Consider the following 21,383-nt stretch of genomic DNA (forward strand, 5'->3'; position numbering starts at 1 on the left):
CAGAAAGTTTAGATGATGATGTTTGTATTGATGGCAAATAGACTGGTGCTAAGATTAATGCAGAGAAAGAGGTTCCTGGCCTTTTAAAGATGAAAAAGGCAGTGTTTGAGCTTTCAGTCGGACTGTAGCCAATTCAAAATGAACGTGTAGTGTCAGTCCTGAAATGAGATAAGAGACAGACCGCTTACACCCACAAGTATTTACACAGAGACACACTCACTTTAAGTATGGAGTTGTCCTGCCGAGTGTTCTTGGTGTCGTAGCCCTCTAGTATACAGCAGCGAACAGTGGAGCCTGAACCAGCAAACTCCGCCAAGTTGAGGTCAGCAAAGCCCAGCTGGAAATGAGAGAGGATTTTAACTTCACTTCAGCCATTCAAATAAATCTAGCTCTAAACTCTTCCAAACAGGTGTTTGAGTGAGTTCTCCTGTTTTTACAGTTATACCATTAGCTTTATAAGCATGAAACAAGGAATAAGTCAGGAAAAAGGAAAGCAAAGGGTTAACACTTAAGGGCTCTCTTATGTAACTACAGGCATGTGAAGCTGGCAGAGTCGGTCATGCATGAAATCCCTCTCCGTTTCTCACTCGATAAAGGGTTCTTCAACACTACTAACAAACAGTCTTGTTGCTGTCTTCATACAGTTATCTGCAATCTCCCTCTCTCACTCTTCTTTCTCAGCAGTGTGCTCTAGCCTGAAAAATTATATTAACCTTGGTTAATGATATAACAGTAGCTGATATAATTCTTTCCATTTCCTTTATTGGATGAACGCCCTATACAGTCAGCACTGATGCACGTGACCAGCTGGCCTTTAGAAATCATTGATGTGTGATATTACAAGGGATAAAGAGACAAATGCACACAGAATATGTTTTATTATCATACCTCAGAGAGCGAAAGAAGAACCCATCATAAATATTTTTTACTGCCTGTGACCAGAATATTGTATCAATTTTAATACATATTTTTGTACCCATAAGAACAGCATAACATCATATATTAACCTTTAAAAATACATTTATTCTCTAGTTTCCATGGATTAATGTTAGTAATAATTCACATAAACCTCTGGAGGAATACAATTGCTTGTATATTTTTATAATTTCTTAAGCCAAATATGAAAGGTCAGGGTCCGACTATTCTTCTTGCTATTATGTTAGTTTCTAATAAGCTAAATGATCAACAACTTGACAAGTTTACATTATTTAGTGTAGTATTTCATGTTATGGACCTCTGGTCTCTAACCTGCTTGAAAAGGAGACAATAACAAGCAGCAGAGGCTGAGACATCAGGGTATTTTCACTTCTTCTCAAAGATCTGTGCATGTGTCTGTTGCCTTCCTTATCTATATTTGCTGTTCCACTGCTGTCTTTACTTAGCACAAACTGTTTCCTCTGTGACTGGCACACTTCTCCTTTATAGAAATGACTCCTGCTCTTAAAAGGTTTATGTGGTTTATTCCAGACAACCTTGGTTTTCTGTGCTTATTCTGAGACTGACAACTGCCATGTGGTTCAAATATCCGCCATGGCATAGGTTCCCTTTAATTCATCTTAAATGGCATATCCACCTCCTCCTTCCTGTGTTTCTCGCTTATTCCCAGTTACAGTCCATTGATTTGACCTCCCTCATTCCCTGCTTCTGCTGCGCCAGCATACGGTTATGACACAAGTGCTCCCGCTCAGGACGTAAGGGATCAGTAAATGAAGAGAAAAGGACACGGAAGTACACTCCCAAACAAAACATCCTCCTGGAACTCATTACATTATAAATGCAGAAAGATTCCTGTAAGGGGTAGGTTTAGGTGTAGGGTTATAGAAAACACAGTTTGTACAGAATAAAAACCATTACATGTGTGTGTATTCACACTAAGGGCCTTTAAATGTTTAACTGTTTAGGAAATATCTCACATCCTTTCTTTGTTGATATAAGAGGTATGGCCTGTGTCAGGCTTTGCTGTACTTACTAAACATATGTGTCCAGCTTTCTGTATATTATCAGTGATCGATTGCTTGAATGTATTGTACAATTAACATAGGGAGGTACAAGCAATGATAACTGTGTGGTTTAGAGATTCTCAAGGTGTGGAAACACATGTCTATGGCAGGCCCAGACCAGAATACTGAATCCCTAACACTAACCTTTCACTGCATTCCACCCTTTATATTTATGCAGTATTTCCTGCACATGTGATTATCTGTGTGTCACGTAGTACAGAATGTAAACTGGTATACAAGCATGTAACTATGCAATATAGACAGTATATGAGGAAGAAACAATCAGTTGGAGATAAAGAAAAAAGAGAGAGTGAAAAGAAAGGGATGAGGGGAAAGCTCCTACCTTTGAAAAAGCCTTTCCACCTTTAAGTTCCTGCAAGGACAAAAGAGACAGAGAGAGATTATTTGTTATGCAATGTTTGCTATTGGTGTGGTGGCGCTATGAGGCAAAAGGATTGAAGGGTAATGAGAGCAAAGGAAACCATGAGACAGTAGATATCCAAACTCACCGAATACCTTCATAATCTCTGTTAAGTGGGATAAGGGTGTTTTATTCAACCACAGGCAGATTTAACAGATTTCAATTTGAGCTAGATCATATTAAAATTGTTTGGAAACTATCTCCAGCAGTTAATCTTTAACTTTTGTTTCAAATGCATTTTATGTCTACATTTTATTGTTTTACCCTTGTCGTAGACCCAGTATTTGAAGATAATATTCTAAACAAAGACAGAAGTAAGTGTCCATGAACATAATACAACCCATGTGATCTGTAAAAAGGTAACATAATGTTTTTATTGTGTGTCTTAAAATGTTAAGACTATAAGACTAACCTTACGCACAGACACTCGGCAAATGCAGGGGTCCAGGACCCCCGTGGCAGGACTGGCACTCATCTTACACACAAAGGAGAACTTCTTTCGCCAGCGAACACAGTTCTCCTGAACCTCCTGTCTGTGTAGATAAACAGAGAGAGAATGAGTTATCAACATTATTACAAATCTTTATGAGACGGCCAGAGAAACATTGCTGAGGAGACCACAGATAAAACAAACAACACAATGGACTCCATGATGATTAACGAATGCACAACATGGTCAGACTTTCATTGCAAAAGACTGGCCAGAGATGCTGAAAACTTCTGCAATCTATTTACTGGGACTTATCGCTCTTCACCACAACAGTCCATCTTTGTGAAACAACAGGACTTTGCACAGGAAATGAGAACATTAAAGAATCAGATTAGAACACAGCTGAGCTTTCAGGCACAAACGAAGCTAGACTGTGGCAGCAGAAGACGTACAGTACAGTATTAGATGCCAAAGGAACCATTCTCATCCTTTCATCTCTGCAGGCCTCTTTGATGAAAGAGGGTCAATATGTTTTCCCTTCGCTTTCTTTTATGTTCCTTGTCATCATCTTCCATGCTCTGCATCGCTCTGTTACATCCCCACCACTTTTATAAACTCTGAATGGATGGTAAAAGTCGTCTATTTGTTAGTTGGTGATTTTTTTCTTAACTCAAAATATTCATTTCAATTTATACAGTAACAAATATTGTGTTAATTTTGTAATGAAATGTTGACGTTTGATGCCAGTGGTGTGTTCTTACTGGTTTTTATTTATTTATTAGTATTAACAATGTATCATTTAATAATCCCATTAAATGTACATATCAAATTGTCTATTATTTTTTGAAAAATGTAGCATAATAATATGTTGTCATACCTTAAATAAAAATAAAGACCATTATATAATTCACAGAAAATACATGCACAAATGCTTACATTTACATTGACCAAGTTTTAACATGAACCCTTTTATTGCATTCAAATCCATATAACATGCACCTAAATTAAAAAAAAAAAGACAATCAAAATAAAAGTATACATAGTTATTATTTTTGTGTTCTAAGTCAATTCTGACTGGAGCATCAACTGATTATTACGTGTATTAGTATTAGGTGAGAGTTCTTTAGGAACATTATCCGGCCCCATATGGTCACTGCAATCACAAAACCAAGCACTGTTGTGTCTGTCTCACTAGATAAAGCTCTCTGACTGTTTCCACACTGTTATCCTTCATATTGTATGGTGCCTGGAGGTAGATTTGATGGCCTCCTCCTGTCCTTTATTTACCCTGGGCTTGTTGCCAAGGCATCTGTCCCTGATATCCGCCGGCGTGCCAGGGAAAATGAGCACGAATAACGGCACATCTATTACCCCAGTGTGACCCTGAACAGACTGGCCCTCCACCAACACCACACACGCACCAACTGCTGATGGGCTTCAGGTCACGTTTGACTAGATTTGGCTAGATATGTCTGATAACAAAGATAACTTAGCATCCCAGACTAAACAGTTAGTTAGCGAACTGAAAATCTGTCCCATTTCAAAGCAAACTGTGAGCCAAAACTACTCAGGCTCATATTGAGGTTGAGGAAGACTTCCAAACTCACTCCACATGACACACACACGTATGCAGCTACAGCCCCTGGCTTACAGTTCTTTCAGAGTCTGAGGAACATCCCATTGCTTTGTTCATTTGACTGAGATAGTGTTTCCTTCCTGTTCTCTAAGTGACATCAGACATTCACAAGTTCCTCTGAAACACTCAAGCACCTGTCAGCTCACAGCTGGAGGATGACTCAAAGATCAAATCAAGACTTTCCTGGTGGTCTGAAGATCAAAGGAAAGCAGAATATTGCATTTTTATCCTTAAGTTTTGAAAGAACAGACCTCATAGAAAAAGCATGAATAATCAAACATGACCTTTGTAAAAATAATGAAGTATGGTGAATCACAAATGGTCCACAGATTAGCTAAATGTTACAACCTTCCTGACATTTTATATCCTGTTCCTTCAAGTTCTGTGTCTATTGTCACAAGTCCAACTGGCAGGCCACAAAACCACTTTGGCAAAACATGACTGGACAAACTTATAGGGTTATTCAATCATCACATTAAGTTGTAGGGAAATGCAGAAGGTCATGGGCTTCCTCGGGAGTCCTAATGGGTTTTTAGAAAAGCTGTTTTACATTTATATTTAACAAATCTGTGGTTATTATTACCTGAAAAGACATTTTGTTCTACAACATAAATGACACAGTCATACCTTAAACATGAATTTTAAAACTACTGTGTGCTTTGAAAAGTGCATTCCAAAAGTACAAACTTAAGTATACATATATGAAGAGTTCAGATGAAAAAGCCTCTAAGTGCCATTTAAAATTTAAAATGAGAATGTAACTTTTTATCAGGCTCCTATGTGTACAGTAGGTTCAGTAATTTCACTTTAATGGCAATGAATAGGTTCTTTTCATTGCTATTAATGTTAAATAACTGAACATAAACATATTTTAGAAGAAACTTTATTTTAAAGAAAAAAGGCTTTTGCATCTGACCTCTTCATATGTACTGTATATATAATTGATACAGTTTCAATTTAAATTCAGCAAACAAATTAGAAATAAAAAGGCATTCTAAGTTTAGTTCTGAATGGTGCACAACCAACAAACATCAAACTGAAGATGGAAGAAAAACAATGCTTCTCTGCATGGGGTATATTAAACGGCAAAAGACATAACAATCAGTCACTGAATGACTCAATGTCAGTAAACACACACACACACACACACACATGAACCCAAAGGAACAGATATGCACTGTAAAGTGGCGTCCTACATACTCTCAGATGATATGTACTCAGGGTGACTCAGAAAGCCCCTGATTCACAAAACAAATCCAGATTGGAGCTTAGGTTAACCCTGGCTTCATTAAAACACACACACACACACAGCTCCAACAGCCCTTCTCAAAAGAGCCAGTACAAAGCTTTTGTCACTAACCACACATAAGATGGGAAAGATAATCTGTGGTGTGAGCAACCTGGCAAGCAATAAAGTCACTTGTGCCGCAATGAAAATAACTATGCTGTAACAACTTCAATCTGTGATGTGAACAAAGCTGATAAACTCCCATTCTTTCACAATTAGTTGAGAAAGTTGATACTTTCCATTATGAAGCAATTTCTTTTTATTCACTACTTTTGACAAATAAAAAAAAATTATAATAATAAGTAAAACAAAAATGGGCCAGCCAACTCAATAAGGGTAACTGAATGAACGCTCACATTTGCTGCGTTAAACCATAATTTGTTGTGACATAGAGGCTAAACATCACAACAGTTAGGTTTGAATCACATGAGAGATGACTCATCAGCTTTTACTGTTGTGCCCATGAGGAAGGCACTGTACCCTGGGATGCTCCAGTGGGACTGTCCAAATACAAGTCAATGTAAAAGGGTAATGATTTCAATATCTGTGACATGTGACACTGTGGTATAATGATTAACAACTTCATATCATGATTGATGACTGCCATAATATCATAAAATGTGACACTCCTTAGTCAAACCTGTAATCCAATGATAGCAAGCTCATTAAAGCGTAAAGCCTCATAGACCTCATTAGAGTTTAATAAACAAGGATCGATCCTCTCTGGACTCACATCTCAATATCAAAACAATGATTAAGTTCCACTTGTTATGAAGATGTAAATCATTAGTGGTGTGTATGTGGATTCTTTGTGGTTTCTTGAGGTGGTGCCGCTTTCACTTTCTTGTTAGTGTACAACTGTTATACTAGTGTACACTTGTAACTCTGTCTACCTTGTCTTTAATAAAGATTTTAATGCATGCTACCAATTTAAATGAACAATTAGCAAGTACTAGGGGTGCTCTGATTGATTGGTTACCGATCACATTCGGCCGAAAATCGTTTTGGGATGACTGATTGGCGGTCTCTAAAAAGGCCAATCTCATAAAACCAATCTCAAGCTGATAACGTGTCTGCCGTGAGAGGTTTGGCATGACATGCAGCGGCACCGTCTCAGCCTCTGTCCGGCGCGGGTGAAATAATTATAATTCTTTAGGTGGGGTACAATTCATATTTCTTTATTAAATAACTGTAAAAGTTATTTGAAAAAGTTTCTGTGAGTAATAATTTCACAAACAGCGTGAATGAATCACCGCGTACTCTCTTTCTCTCTCAAAATGCAAATGGCTTCAAATCACATCGCATCAGTCGACACAGGAATTGTCACTTACACTATCAAGGCAGTGTCGCATCATCACTTAAGTTTATAAATTGCATTTTTTTCTTTTTAATTCTTGCCAGTGTTTAAACCATTCAACACTCACGCGCTTTCCTGAAGACTATGTGCTCATGCAGTTGAGTTTTTTTTTTTCTAATATTAGTTTTTAGTGATATTGACACTGGTGACAAGAATTATGAAATTTCTATGGCAGCAAAAATTTAGTTAACATAAAGACCTTAATTAAAGCAAAAATAACTATATTGTGATATATATTGTTACCATTAGGGCTGTGCAATTAATTAGTCTCCATTGTTACGTAAGGCCCATCCCACAGGTGTGCCATGTCACTGCAGGAAGAGTCAATCTTACATAACCTGGACTTCTGGTTCCTCTGTCAAAGCACTCATCTGCTGCTCATGAGGGATGGATGATTACACGTCAACTTACTCGTGTGAGTGCCAATAAGAGACATTCAACTGAAAGCAAACAGAAACTGAACAAAAATACCATCTCTTTCTGCTTTTTGCAGCCTCTTTTTGACTTGTAAATACTTCAAAGCATGCAGACAAGTGCAAACAAGCTCTGACTGATGACATGACAAGACATGACAGAGGAAGTCAAAGACACCTGCATGTCAAGAACATGCAAATATAAACAAAATGTAAATAATAGCTCACAGCTATTACAGCCTCTTGTACCACAAGGTTTGCATTTTTAACATGCAAACTTTTAAACCTGTGTGGACCCCGTGTAGCTGTTTCTGAACACATTATATGTAAAGAAAGAAGGTAGAAACACATCTGATTTGGGTTAGGTGAACCTAAAACCCAACAACTGCATAGCACTCCCAAAGGAGGATTGGTTATTGTTATTTTTGAAAACATATAGTTTTGCAAATCCTTATTCAGTAAACACTAGCATTTTGTGCTTTTATAACAGAGGTGTTAAAAGAGCCATCTAAAGTTTCAGCATTTTATGTTTCCCTAAAGACCAATTATAATACAAGTAAAAGTTTTCAGCAGCAAAATCTTGTTATGATTTTGCTTTCCCACCCTCTCTCTGACCACTAGAAATTAACAGGATGTTTTTGCTACAGCTCCTGAATGACTTGGATTATCTCTTTGCAATAATAAGAAATACATTTCTGAATAATAACTAAATGTTGATATGCTAACATGAGCAGACACTAAAGGGACAATGTGATGGAGAAAAGTTTGCTTTTGTGTTCTTTGATATTAAATGAGAAGTATCTCTAAAAGAACAGAAAACTTTTGCGAGCACATGCTAGATATCTTGCTAGGAACGCAAAACTTTTCCGATCAAATGCAACGTATTTGGAAAGAACATAAAACTATTGGCAGCAAATGTAAAGTATCTCGGAGGAACGTACAACTTTTGGAAAAAAATGTGATGCATCTCAGAGGAACAGAAAACTTCGCAAGTGTAAGCAAAGTATCTTGTAGAAAGGAAAAATATCTGTGAGCAAATGCAAATGTTTTGAGAACAATAGCTAAGTATCTAGGGTAAAACAAAAACCTTTTGCGAGCAAACATAAATTTTCTTATTTCTGAAAGAATGCTAAAGTTTTCAGAGTGAACACATAAGCACTATAAATATAACCTTTCCTCCTATCTCATATTTTTTCCATCAACATGTCCCAACATGGGGCTCCGTAGCAAATAAATTCTATAGGCTAATGCTCATTAAGATTTTGGAATGAGGCTTAAACTTGCAATGAATCATCTAAGTGATATAGCAGGGCGTTCTAAAACTTTACTAAACACTTTTATATAAAATAGCAGGAAGAATCCTGCTTTCCCCTTTAATAAATGCGAAAGGACGTTCACACTCATCATGCACATCTGTGTAAAATCTGTAACAGATCAGAGAGGCAGTAGATGCATTCCTCATCTGGATCGGGGAGAACAGGAATGATGGAGGGAATCAAGTTGGAAAGAGGAATGAAAATATGAGTCATACAGAACATAGTCACACATATGCAGGCTGCTGAAAAGAACAATTGATGTGATGTGGATGTGTGGCGATCACTTGCCGTGTGAGCTTACTACTAGAGTTTATACTCTGAACACAATAGAGGGATGTATGGAGAAGCTATGCTCACACACTATCCATATATGGAAGCACAGAGCTCTGGGAAATAAGACTGAGACCGTTTCTAAGAAGTGACAAGCGAAGTGTTTGCACTGAACATAAATATGCAGTATAATTTAACACTAGCAAAACCTAGAAGCTATTGTTTAATGTACAGGAGGAGCTGGAATATGGACCAATGAGATTTTGCAGTGGGGGGGCTACTTATGATACACTGACTTGTCCAAACTGGTAAGGACAAAAACTTGAAATTACACGGAAAAGATGGAACTTTTATCACTTGTCTTTTTATCAAGTCACACCTTGTTAGGACTTGGCTTGAGATTTAATGAGGTGAAAAGCATTTTACAGGTTCTAGACATGTCCGTTTTCATGTAAAGTTTTCTGGACACAGGTCGACTATACCTGCTTTATTAGCTTTGGCTGGGGACCTCTGTCACTGAAACTTTAGCACAACATCCAAAAACAGTGAGTTTTGTGGAATCACGTGGGATACGGACATGTGCTGCACCTTAAAACGTGACCAACTCAAGATTATCAGCACTAATGAATTATTCATGGTTCTCTCCATCATGTTGAAAAACACAAATAGAAAGCAATTTGAAGCACTGGAGTGGCTGATATCTATATTTCATCACTCTGCAGAGCTCATTAGCTTAGTGAAGCATCTAGTACCAAACACACAGCCAGGATGATTAAAGGGAAACATTTCAACAAAAATTGTTTACTGTAATGTCTTCTTGACAGGGCATAACCTGTGTTTAGATTATTCCTTAAAAAGAGATGTATTAGAAAAAGGATAAAAAAAAAGTATATTTTAATACCTTTCAAAAGTCAAAAGGGTCAGTAAGATGTTGTAAAAATGTGTCAAAGAAGTCTCTTACGCTCACCAAGGCTGCATTTATTTGATCAAAAATACTATAATAAAAAATTATAGTTTAAAATAACTGTTTTCTATTATAATATGTAATTTATTCCTGATGGCAAAACTGAATTTTTAGCAGCCATATTAGCAGCCATCGGATTTCTCAAAAATCATTCTAAAATGCTGATTTGGTGTTTAAAAAAAAAAACATTTAATCAATGTTAAAAACAGCTGTACTGCTTGATATTTGGAAACCATGTGCAAACCATGATACTTTTTTCAGAATTCAATTTTTTTCAGAGTTTAATTTGAAACAGAAACCTTTCTTAGTTTAAACTTGATCAACTTTTGATCAACTGAATGTGTCCTTGCTGAATAAAGGTATTAATTTACTGACCCCCAAACATTTGAATGTTACTATATAAATATATCAAATGTCTTTCATAAAGGGCCTTTTGACAGCTTTTCATCATTCTTTACATTTTTCTGCATGCCCTCATAGAGTATACACCTCTAATTGTGCATAAGGGTGAGGTATGACATTGTCTTGGCATAAACACAATAACAGCATTCCAGAGGTTCCAGTGAGAGCATCAATCTTCTCCAATGGTAAAGAGTAAAGACTATGCTAAACACAATGACTCCTAGCCTCTCTCCACAAACACTCTGCTGGGTCAGAAGGGCACTGCTGTTGTTGCTTGTGTCTTAAACACAAAGACTATGACAAATGGGAAAAAAAATATTCTGCATGGAGCATATTTAGTGTTTAGCCTCATCCAATTAGTTGACAGCAGTGGAATTAGCATTTTAAACCAAGTGTTTGTTCTGCATTCTCCTTGACGTCTTTACATCTTTGCCCACACAGTGATGAATGCTTTTTAAATTCATATGAATAATGTGTATTATTGATTGCACCCTTTCTGCAGTTTCAACTGTAGCCTAAATTCCAAACCAAGAGTTAATCTGAGCCCATCTGTTTAGACAGACAGGAGTGGTGTTAAAGCCCATTCTCCTGTAGATCCACACAAACATCTGGATCAGAAACATGTTGTATTAATGTGAATAAAGAACACAACAAAGAACACTACAGATATGCGTATGCTTGTCAGACACTACAAAAGGTAATGTGATCAGGATATCTATAAATATTTTATATATATATATATATATATATATATATGTGTGTGTGTGTATGTATTGTAAGGCATTAATTGGGTTGAAGAATCTGATGCCGCTACTACAGTTTCAGTACAGATTGATTTAGATTTTTACATCAGACGGGATGGCAACAGTAGTTGATCCACAAACTATTATATTACTTAGAAGCTTTAGCTTTAACCTTTAGTTAAAGTATTTCACAAAATAAATAAGCAGCATTCAGCAATCACAGACATTGCTACTCAAGAGAGTTAGATTTCTCAGAAGAACCCTGATTTACCTGGAAAAAAAGAAAAAAATAGTAGGTAATTTTCTCCATAATACCACATTTGTGTGAGAGAAAAACAGGTCTTTTTCAATTAGGATGGGATTAAAATCACAAACCATGCTCATGAAACCTAACCTCCTCTGGGAAAACTAGTCCCATTGTGCACTACCATTCAGACGTTTGGGGTTGATGATATGTTTTAAATGTGCTTGAAAGTAGTCACAAGATCCTTCAGAAATCATTCTAACATTCTAACTGATTTGGTGCTCAAGAAACATTTCTTATTAGTAGTAAAGTTGAAAACAGTTGTGCTGCTTCATATTTTTGAGGAAACAGTGATACACAAAGATAATTTTTTTAAGGAATAGAAAGTTCAAAAGAACAGCATTTATTTTAAATACAACTCTTTTCTAACAAATTCATGGCTTTTATGTCACTTTTGATCAATTTAATGTATCCTAATGTGTCCTGATGCTAAACTTTTAAATACAAAAAGCGAATAACCGATTCCTCTCTCTTTCTCTCACACACACAAGATTAAATGAATCTACTGATTCAGTCATACAGAGGGATGTGCTTTTTTATTGCATTATGCAATGATCTCCCATGCCCTGAGATTAGGGTGTACCTGTGGTAGGGGATGGGGGCCAAGAAGAGAAGGTTGGTTTTGTAATGCAATCCAGCTCTCAGAGATTCCTGTGATGTTGACATCTCACAGGTTCAGACAGTGACACATAGCTACCAGAAACTTCTCTCTCAATGCTACCATTCAATACCGTTTGAGGTTTAGGTTGGACAACCAAAAACAAATGCACTCTTTCTAGAGGCCCAGTGATCTTAAACAAGTTCTAACTAATGTCTAAGCCTTCAGCTATCCAAAAAGGAGGATTAATCGACCTGCCTGAAGATGCAAAGATTGTATCATGGGTAAATTGATTGACCTGCCATGAAAGGAAAAATGTATTGCGGTTGCGTAGGTGGAACTCAAATCCATCTTGAGTTTGATAAATAATCCATTCACACTGAGGTGAAAAGGAAGCAGTTCATGGACATTTATGGAGAGCAAATGTGAATATATTCAAACACATCCGCAGAAATAGCTACAAAACCCTGACACACTGAACACTGGATTATAACCTGGCTCTTTTCCTCTCTGATAAGGTATGCAAAAAACAACCGGGGGGCCTTTTGATATTATCAGTGTTAGCTGCCACGTAATATACAAAGAAAGGTCTGGAGACCAGTCCTACATGATTTACACACATGTAGCTAACCTTGCAGTGTGGTTCAATCTTCGTATCTCTAGAGCAGAGGCACTAATTAATGGGCTTTGAGGTCAGAGTCTCTGTAAGTGGACCCTGTGGACTGCATTTGCCAACAAAACCTCACTTTAATTGATTACTGATTGAAAGCGTTCAGAAGGTCAGAATTATTGGAATGGTTGGTGAGGAGGAGGTTGGGTAACAGATACACAAACTGCTTTTAAAGAGCATTAAACACTCTCAATCAGTACTGAGCACATTGTTCTCTCAACTGTGAGCTGAAATCTGAAGGTCAAAATGGAGAACTGCTTTCAGAAGCTCCAGGCTCATTGCAACTTTACAGTCACCTCTAATTCCACTGGAATGGATCAGAACACATGGGACCCTAAGAGAAGAGCCAGAAACACACACAGACCGATGCAGATGAGAAAATCAAGCTCAGTCTTTATGAGAGTGACATACTGCCAATAACTACTGCATGGAGAGCCAAACGATATGAAATGCTGCTGCTATGGGAGCCCTGGTTGCGTGAAAACAAACAAATATAAGATCGACTGAAAACAATGAAGTTATCAAAACTGATGGAAACAGAATGCTTGAGAAAAAAAATACAGATATATCTTTGAAACTCTTTGAAATCAACAACTCCAAATCTTTATAACGAGACCAGCATGTACAGTGTCTCCTGATGTTAGTCACATTTTACCGATATCAGTCTTAACAGGCCTATTTTCCCTTCACTTCTTTCTTTCTCTCTCCCTCTTGTTTTTGTGGTTGGAAGAGCTGTACAGACTGACTCAGGCTCTCTCATCTGACTTACAGTATATAGGGAGAGACCCAAAAAGAAAACAAGAAAGAAAATGAAGGGGTGTAGAGAAAATCGCTGCTGCGGGATTGACAGATACAAACAATTTTGTACTTTCAGCCACTGGTTGATTATTCCCAGATTCCCTTAATAGTTCTGGGAAATTGTGGAGCTTTCTGTAGGTCAGAAGGCATTGTTGCTGTAATTGACCCAGAGATGAAATTCAAGCATAAGCCTGTTTAGAGTGTAACTTATGTCAAATGGTATAAAATGACCTCAAAGAGATCATTTGTGAATTCATATAATGTACAGTATAGCATTAAATATAGATCTAAATGGGTTTAAGTGATAACTGCCAGTTGTGTTTTTTCTCATTCAGCTGCTCGTCCTTTCTATGTCAGGCATTCCTCATAAAACAGGCAAGACTAAACTTACCAATACTCTAAAAATAATGTTCTCCATGAAGCCAATGGGCTAAACAGGTTAGTGATTACAGTCATTTATAAATGTGTGCGTTACGAGGAATGCTAAACAGCATAATAATGTCTCTTAATTGTGTGCAAGGATGCTTAAAATGTATGCATGAAATTAAAGATGTTACATTAAATATATAATAATACGCAATCAAGGTGTTGATGAGGTGATCCCTCTCCCTCGCAAACAACATCAAAATCAATTTCCAATGGACAAAATCATCAAGTCCAGTCCTTCTGGTTTTCATTTCACTATTTGTCACGATGGGAGATTGTATATATGTATGCTGCACTATATATGTGACTTAATAACACACATGTACTGTACAGGTCTACACATGTACACACAAATACACGCTAGCATGTATCTTTTATCTGACAAAGGAACTGAGGAGAGGGCTAGGATAATAACCCAATGGTAAAGACTAATTCGCCTCTGAAGAGAAGCAGCCAATTTTATGTCTTAAAAAGAATCTGGCCTTTGACCTAGCAAGATCTCCAAGCTTGTCTATGAATGAGGGTCCAAATTCTGGGACTTACTGCTCCGAGATTGCAATCAGAGTGCAGACGGTGTGTATGACAGCAAATGCATCTTAAGTGGAAAGGAACAGTTTGGGGAGAGCGCAGAAAATAAAGCACAATGATTAGCTTCTTAACATGCAGAGGCACAACCACAAAAACATTGTTGAGGAGCGAAAAAAAGACAAGTCTAAACAGTCTAAAATTATGTGCATGAAGAACAAAATGTAAGGGCAGCAGGGTGCAAAGTCACCAAGTAATTTCTTCCCTTGAATGTTTAAATGGGCACTTCAAGCCAACAGAAACAGCAATAATAAAGTACTGCTGGAACATTACAGCCAGCTTAATGCCAGTCATTATTCACCCGAGGAGTTTTCTTTCGTTCTGTGGTAGGTTGTCTCAGAACAAGGGCTTTGATTTAGGCTCGGTGTATGTAATGAAGTATCCAGACGCTAGAGCTGGGCTTTGATGGTGCAAGTGTACCAAAACATGTGCTCATTTAATATAACCCAAATCTATCAAACAGAATTAGCCCCACACTGTACCGCAACAAAACAGCCATTAATTCACTGATATAAAGAATCTGACACGTGAATGAGTAAAGAATGTTCTAGAATCATTAGAATAGTAACAATATCATGTTTCATCCTGTTTGGTACTGTACGTATTGTATGAGTTTTGCCCTAAGCTTACAAAAAACAAAACAGTTGGTTTGGTGTGGCTATATTTTCATAATAGCAGGCTATACAGTATCAAGGCTATGGTTACTTTGTAACAGGTGTGGACATACGCCAGAGATAATGTCTGTTGCTTGTGCTGATAATACGGCTTAGTCTACACCCTTTTTAGAGGGTTTTAAACAGGCTGACTGAAGATTTGAGGTGGAGGAGATGTGTTTATTAAAGCTGTCAAGACACACTGTCATCTGCGTTTGCATACAGCGGTGTGAGGAAAGGAGGAACGCATGACGGGGAGGGTGGTAAATTAAATAGACATTCCCAACTATGTTGTTTGTGAAACCCAGCAGCTGAACTTTGACCCCTGGAAACCTGTAACTATGCAAAACCAGTATGCATAAGACACAGCTGTGAAAGAGCTGCGAGAGTGTAACTCTCACATATACACTTGTACAGATTTGTAAAATACTGCAACAATACAACATAAGAAATAAGCTCTGTCACAAAAACCTAAAAAACTAAGCTAATCTAAAACGATTTCTTGTGACAGAAGGAAAAAGGCCAGTCATGTTTTGAGAAGTAAAGCCAGTCCTCATCCCCCCTGTCCCTCCACCCTTCTGTTCCCCCAGGACTTCATTTAACCTACTTCTGTGTGAAACTCACTTCCAGATGGAGCTCACTTTTTATCCGTCTTCCACTTTCTTCCATATTTTCCCACAACATGCCAACAGATTCTTGAATTCATGGGAAAACGAGAGAGCACCACTGCACCACTGAGAGCCACAGAAACTCCCTCCTGCCCACTGTCACAACTCTACGAGAGCATGATTTATAAACAGTTAGTATTTAATATATCTGCATTACTTACACTAAACTGTCTCTGTGACATTTTTTATATTTTGAACCTAGTATTCAGTCACTGAATGGTATTTTAATGTTTATTCTTTTTGTTATAGTGCATAGTTTATTGAATTACTATATTAAATAAGACTATTATATTCTAGCAGTGTGAGAATATTACATAGGCTTCAAAAATTTAATCTGCTCCGAAAATTTGAAAAGCAGCGCATACATGTTTTGTACTGACATTAAGGCTACATTAATGCATTTGGCTGATGTTTTTGCCCAAAGTGACTCATATTGCACATTCACATTTTATCAGGTTCATGCATTCTTTGGAAATCAAACCTGTGCTGTTGCTAGCTTTGTGCTCTGCTGTTTGAGCTACAGGAATGACAAAGTGTTGCTACTGTAACAGAAATGTACCTGTGGTACTAATACAAATCATTTTCTTATCTTATCTTAAAAACATGAAAACAGAGGTGGAGTTTTTCTGTTAGAGATTATAAGGATTACTGATATGGCAAGAAGGATCTCACTTTGCTTTACAGTGCACTTATTCACTTATTTTCGTTTTCAAAATAAGCGTAATTTTGACAGTTATCAGTGTATTGTTGTGCATGTAAACACACATCGCAAGTTGAAGGGATTTTTTTTTTTTTGTGATTTTTATCATCTGCCAAAAGAAAACTGTAAGTCCAATTGCTTAAAAAAAATCATAAGTCTGAGTTATAGCACATCTCTCCTCAACAAAATGCACAATTTTAGGGTATAATTTAAGTTAGAAGCAGATGAAATTAGGGATGAGTCATGTGCCAAATTTTGGATGTATAACAGCAAGCACCACTAATAATTGACTAACGGATGTCTGTAAATTAGTACCTGATGTCAAAAGAAGGGCAAACGGTGCAAAGTGCAGTTGTTTACAGTAAATGCATGACACCCCCACTGTTTACCTACATCTGTTTGGTTCACAGCAATCTGTCTCACAAAGTGTTTACAGGAGGTGGTTTAGGAGCCTCAGTCTGTCCCCGCTGAGAGCAGGTGCATCGCTGAGACTCAGCTGCTAATCTCATTGAGCAGTTGTAGCCCAATAACACGGCGGCCAGTATGGGATGAGACCCCTGTCCCTCTGCCTGCTTGTGCTGCGTAAGCAAGCTGACGGCACATGCCATGAACTGAACTATCAACCTTGTGGTGTGCACAGTCACTCCTGAACTCTGAGACACCCTGATATTGATCTTATGGACCACTTTATGTCCATAAAAAAAGAAAATAAGACAAACAGGAGAGAAAAAAAAAAATCACAATTTGTGATCGTAATAAACCCAGAGAGCGCAGATGAGGTGCTGTTTCTGCTGTGCATTGTGGGAGAGAGATAAGCACCTCATATTAACATTATTCCCTATGTGTATGAATGGACTGCATCTGGAGTTTCAGATAAGACATAATATATGACATGAATATAATATTGACATTAATGTGTCTCTGAGTGTGTGAGAAAGCCAGAAAAGCTATACAGCCTATATACAGCCTACATGTCCTCTGTTTATTAATGCTCTAGTTTTAGTTTAACCATAAAAACCATTCACCACTTTTCATCTTAACTTACATGCTCATTAAAGGTGTGCATCGTTGTGGAAGTGTGTTTGTGTGACACCTTAAGCGGCACATTTTCAATGGTTTCGTTTGATACCCTGTTGCTAAGATACTGAACACACACAGTCATAGCCGTGAATGCACATGAATGGGTTCTTGGCAATGAAAAAGAACCTGTGTGTCTGTTCCGGGGTGTAACTCTTCCAGTGGAATCTCAAGAATGAGGTTCTGCTCGATTTGTCAAAGCCGGTCTCAATAATACACAGTGAGCAGAGAGAAACTAGATCCTCATTCTTCCTTCAGCTTTCTCTTTGTTCATTTAAAAGCATCAATCAGCACCAGAAGATTAAATATAAAACAAAAATGGCTTTATAATGTAGTGGTCAATGATATTTATTTTTTCAGTGGATGCTGCCAATATCTGTACATTAAGGTCAATTTAATACATATTAACCACATACAGTGTATACTACCATTCTTAACTTTTGTCACTTGAAACTTCAAAAATCATCCTGATATTATATGCTGATTTGCTGCACAAGAAACATACAGTCATATTTTATTTATCAGTGTTGAAAACATTTTTGTAGAAAGTAGGATTTTTCTCTCAGGATTCTTCAAAAGAATATAATTTACTTACTACTACTACCATTTTATACAAAGACGGTTTTATTGGAAATAATTTGTATAATTTGGATAATGAATATAGCATGTTTTATTTTATTACATTTTGAGTACTTATTTTGCTCAGCACTTAATTTCAGAATTTGAGCAATATTATCTATAATGTTACTTTAAAATAATAATTCTGTTATCCACTAAGGAAATTAGACAAGTTCGGTTAATTTGTCAGACAGGTGTGGTTATTACGGGCCAATGCCAATAATCTCAAAACTGCCTGACTGAATGGCCTGTTGCGAACTTCCCCATTCTCAAAGAATTAGAATCAATATATAAAACCGTAATCAGTTATCATTATAGTTTTTATCTATGGTGTGAACAGGCCTCAGTGCTCGTGCAGAAATAAACCTGTGTGAATCAAAGGCACGTGGCTGCTGAGTATTTATCGTCTGTGGAAGGCAGAGGAACAGAACAGGAAGGAAGAGAGATGAGCATCCCTTTAATGATTACAATTACAGAGCAATTTCATCAAAAACTGACATCAATGGAGAGACTAGGGCACACACAATCACTTGCACAACTGTTTCCTTAGCAACTACTGCTTCTGTATAACCTCTTCCACAGTAATGATACACCTGCAACAAGAATGATATATAACTCAGACTACAGTCTTTCAGCTAGATCTTTTATGGTTTGGGTGCCAACCACAAACAGGAAGCACCAAAAAAATAAATAAATAAATAAAAATAGTGATGGCCAGCCAGCGGCAGTGATAAAGGTTTACGTAAGGTTATGTATTTCACATATCATGACTGTGAATGTCTAAATGGGACTTATAACTGCATGCACCCACCTCTGCACATGCCAACCATTAAAAAGCAGCCCTATCAGCACTTCAAGCTCCACTGCCCTCCGTCCGCTCAGCAAGCCTGGACAGCCCCTGGAAACTAATGACTTCTGTCCTCATCCTCATTAACCGCCTCAGAGAAAGTCTTATCATCACGTTGATCTGATTTCTCCCATACCTTATGCATACAAAAATGAAGCGTGGAAAAGCTGCAGAACGGGTCTGAGATCAGCTTAAGGATGCAAGATCTTGATGATACTGATGCTCGAAAGATTCTAGTAATAATATGGGGCATTCTTGGTCTGTCATGACTGTCATGAGAACTTACTTTTGTCAATCAAGCACTGCATGAACTCAATCTACACTGATAAAGAGGACAGAAAGATGAAGAAACGTGAGAGAAAGAGAGAAAAGAATGAGTGAGGGGAGGAGGGCAGAGGGAAACAGGACCATGGCGTAGTCAGACAAACGGCTTTCTGTTTGGACTATCACTGAAGTCTCTGTCCATTTTTTCGCCCTCTCTCTCTCACCCTCTTTTTCCCTTCGTGCATTACTCCTCTATCAATCTTGCATTCCATTTCTAGGTCCTATCTGCCTCTCGTCTTGTTTTTTTTTTCACTTTCTATGCCTTGAAATTACCACACACACTGTTCCTGCTATCTATGCAATCGAATCTCTCTATCGGCCCATCTGAGGAATGGTGGTGTTGGGACATTCATGACATAACCCACTTCTACCTTCACATGTCAGATACACAAGGCATTGTGCAGAATGAATGCGGAGGTCATCTCAGTGCACCAGAACGAGGGCACTCTCTGTGCCTGGCACTGCTAGCAAGTCAATGTGCCCACACAATACACCACCCCCAGTCATATGGCACTAAAAACAACTTCACAACACAAGAGATCTTCAAATAGACTGACACATTACTGTTTCTTGTGCTCTCTCTGGAGGAAATATTATTAGTTTTTCATGTTCAGCTATGTTGAAATCAACTAGATGGATTATCTGATCCAAACCACTAATCAACTAACTATTGTCATTTGGTGTCATTTTATTACTTTTTTTTTAAAAATACATATTTTATTTTTAATATCTCATTTTATTTTAAATAAATAAAGGCTGAATTTATTTTGATCAAAAACCTAGTTAAAAAAAAACTGTAATATATTGAAATATGATTACACTTTTCCATTTTAATCTATTTTAAAAAAGTAATGTATTCCTGTGATGGCAAAGCTGAATTTTCAGCAGTTATTATTCAAGTATTCAGTGTCAAGTCATCCTTTAGAAACCATTGTTATATGCTGATTTGCTGCTCATGTAGGTGTAGGATTGGTGTAGCATGACAGAAAATACAGTTTGTACAGTTTAAAAACCATTACGCCTATGGAATGTCCCCAAACATGGAAACACAATGTGTGTGTGAGAACACATCACATGCAAGATTAATCCAATCAAAGTCTTTTTGGAATTCATATGGTGGAATCATAACCCACTTGTCAACATATACAACTGCTGATTCACTCAGATTTACTAATGCACCTTTATTCTTCTAATTGGGCTGAGTCTGATCAGACTTGCCCAGCTGTGAGTCTAGCCTACTAAGGGCTTAAGCCTAGGGATGCAACGATACCATTTTTTCATAACCGATCTGATACCGAAAATTCTGAGTATCTGCCGATACTGATCCAATCTGATACCAGCGCAGGATTTTTTTAAAAATCAATGTAGAATTTCTATACTTCGTTGTGTTGACCTGATCGTCACTCTTTTGCATGTTAAACACAATCTACTACATATATACAACTTCATTTTAATGAAAAATAACAAATGAAAAAATATATAATCATAAATTATGACAAAAATACTATTATAAACTAGGTTTTTGGATAATTCAGCAGCAAAAGATACTCCAGAAAAATCACGGGTGCACAATAATTTTGTAAAATCTAGTGAAATATTTTATTTACACATAAAAGCGAATAAGTCTAAAATCTGGTAAAATGTTACACATTGCTCTTTGTATTGTTGTAAAATACATGCATGAACAAAACAAGTAAATACATTTATATAGAAACAGAAAAGACGTTTCTTTTAAATATATAGCACAGTAATTAAGGCAGCAACATATAAAAAATAGGACAGAACAAGAAAGACTATAAATAATCTTTGATTGCGCAGAAAAGTATTATAATACAAAGGCGCCAATATAGAGCGGCACTGAGAGCTTAGGCACAT

General features: G+C 37.2%; 1 protein-coding gene and 1 long non-coding RNA gene across 2 annotated transcripts in view; one reads left to right on the plus strand and one right to left on the minus strand.

Moving 5' to 3' along the window:
- Positions 1–21,383, minus strand: part of fam102ab (family with sequence similarity 102 member Ab) — a 33,528-nt gene that overhangs the window by 9,034 nt on the left and 3,111 nt on the right. The window contains exons 4-6 of the mRNA XM_042724142.1: positions 2,834–2,954; positions 2,344–2,373; positions 221–337 (exon numbers count right to left, since the gene is read on the minus strand). Of these exons, the coding sequence (XP_042580076.1) occupies positions 221–337; positions 2,344–2,373; positions 2,834–2,954 (268 nt within the window). The remainder of the gene's footprint in view (positions 1–220; positions 338–2,343; positions 2,374–2,833; positions 2,955–21,383) is intronic.
- On the plus strand, positions 6,806–7,749 carry LOC122137449. Its single transcript, XR_006154846.1, has 3 exons — positions 6,806–6,931; positions 7,418–7,547; positions 7,626–7,749. It is a non-coding gene; the product is annotated as an uncharacterized LOC122137449 (long non-coding RNA).

Source organism: Cyprinus carpio, chromosome B5, assembly GCF_018340385.1.
Source record: "Cyprinus carpio isolate SPL01 chromosome B5, ASM1834038v1, whole genome shotgun sequence".
NCBI lineage: Eukaryota > Metazoa > Chordata > Actinopteri > Cypriniformes > Cyprinidae > Cyprinus > Cyprinus carpio.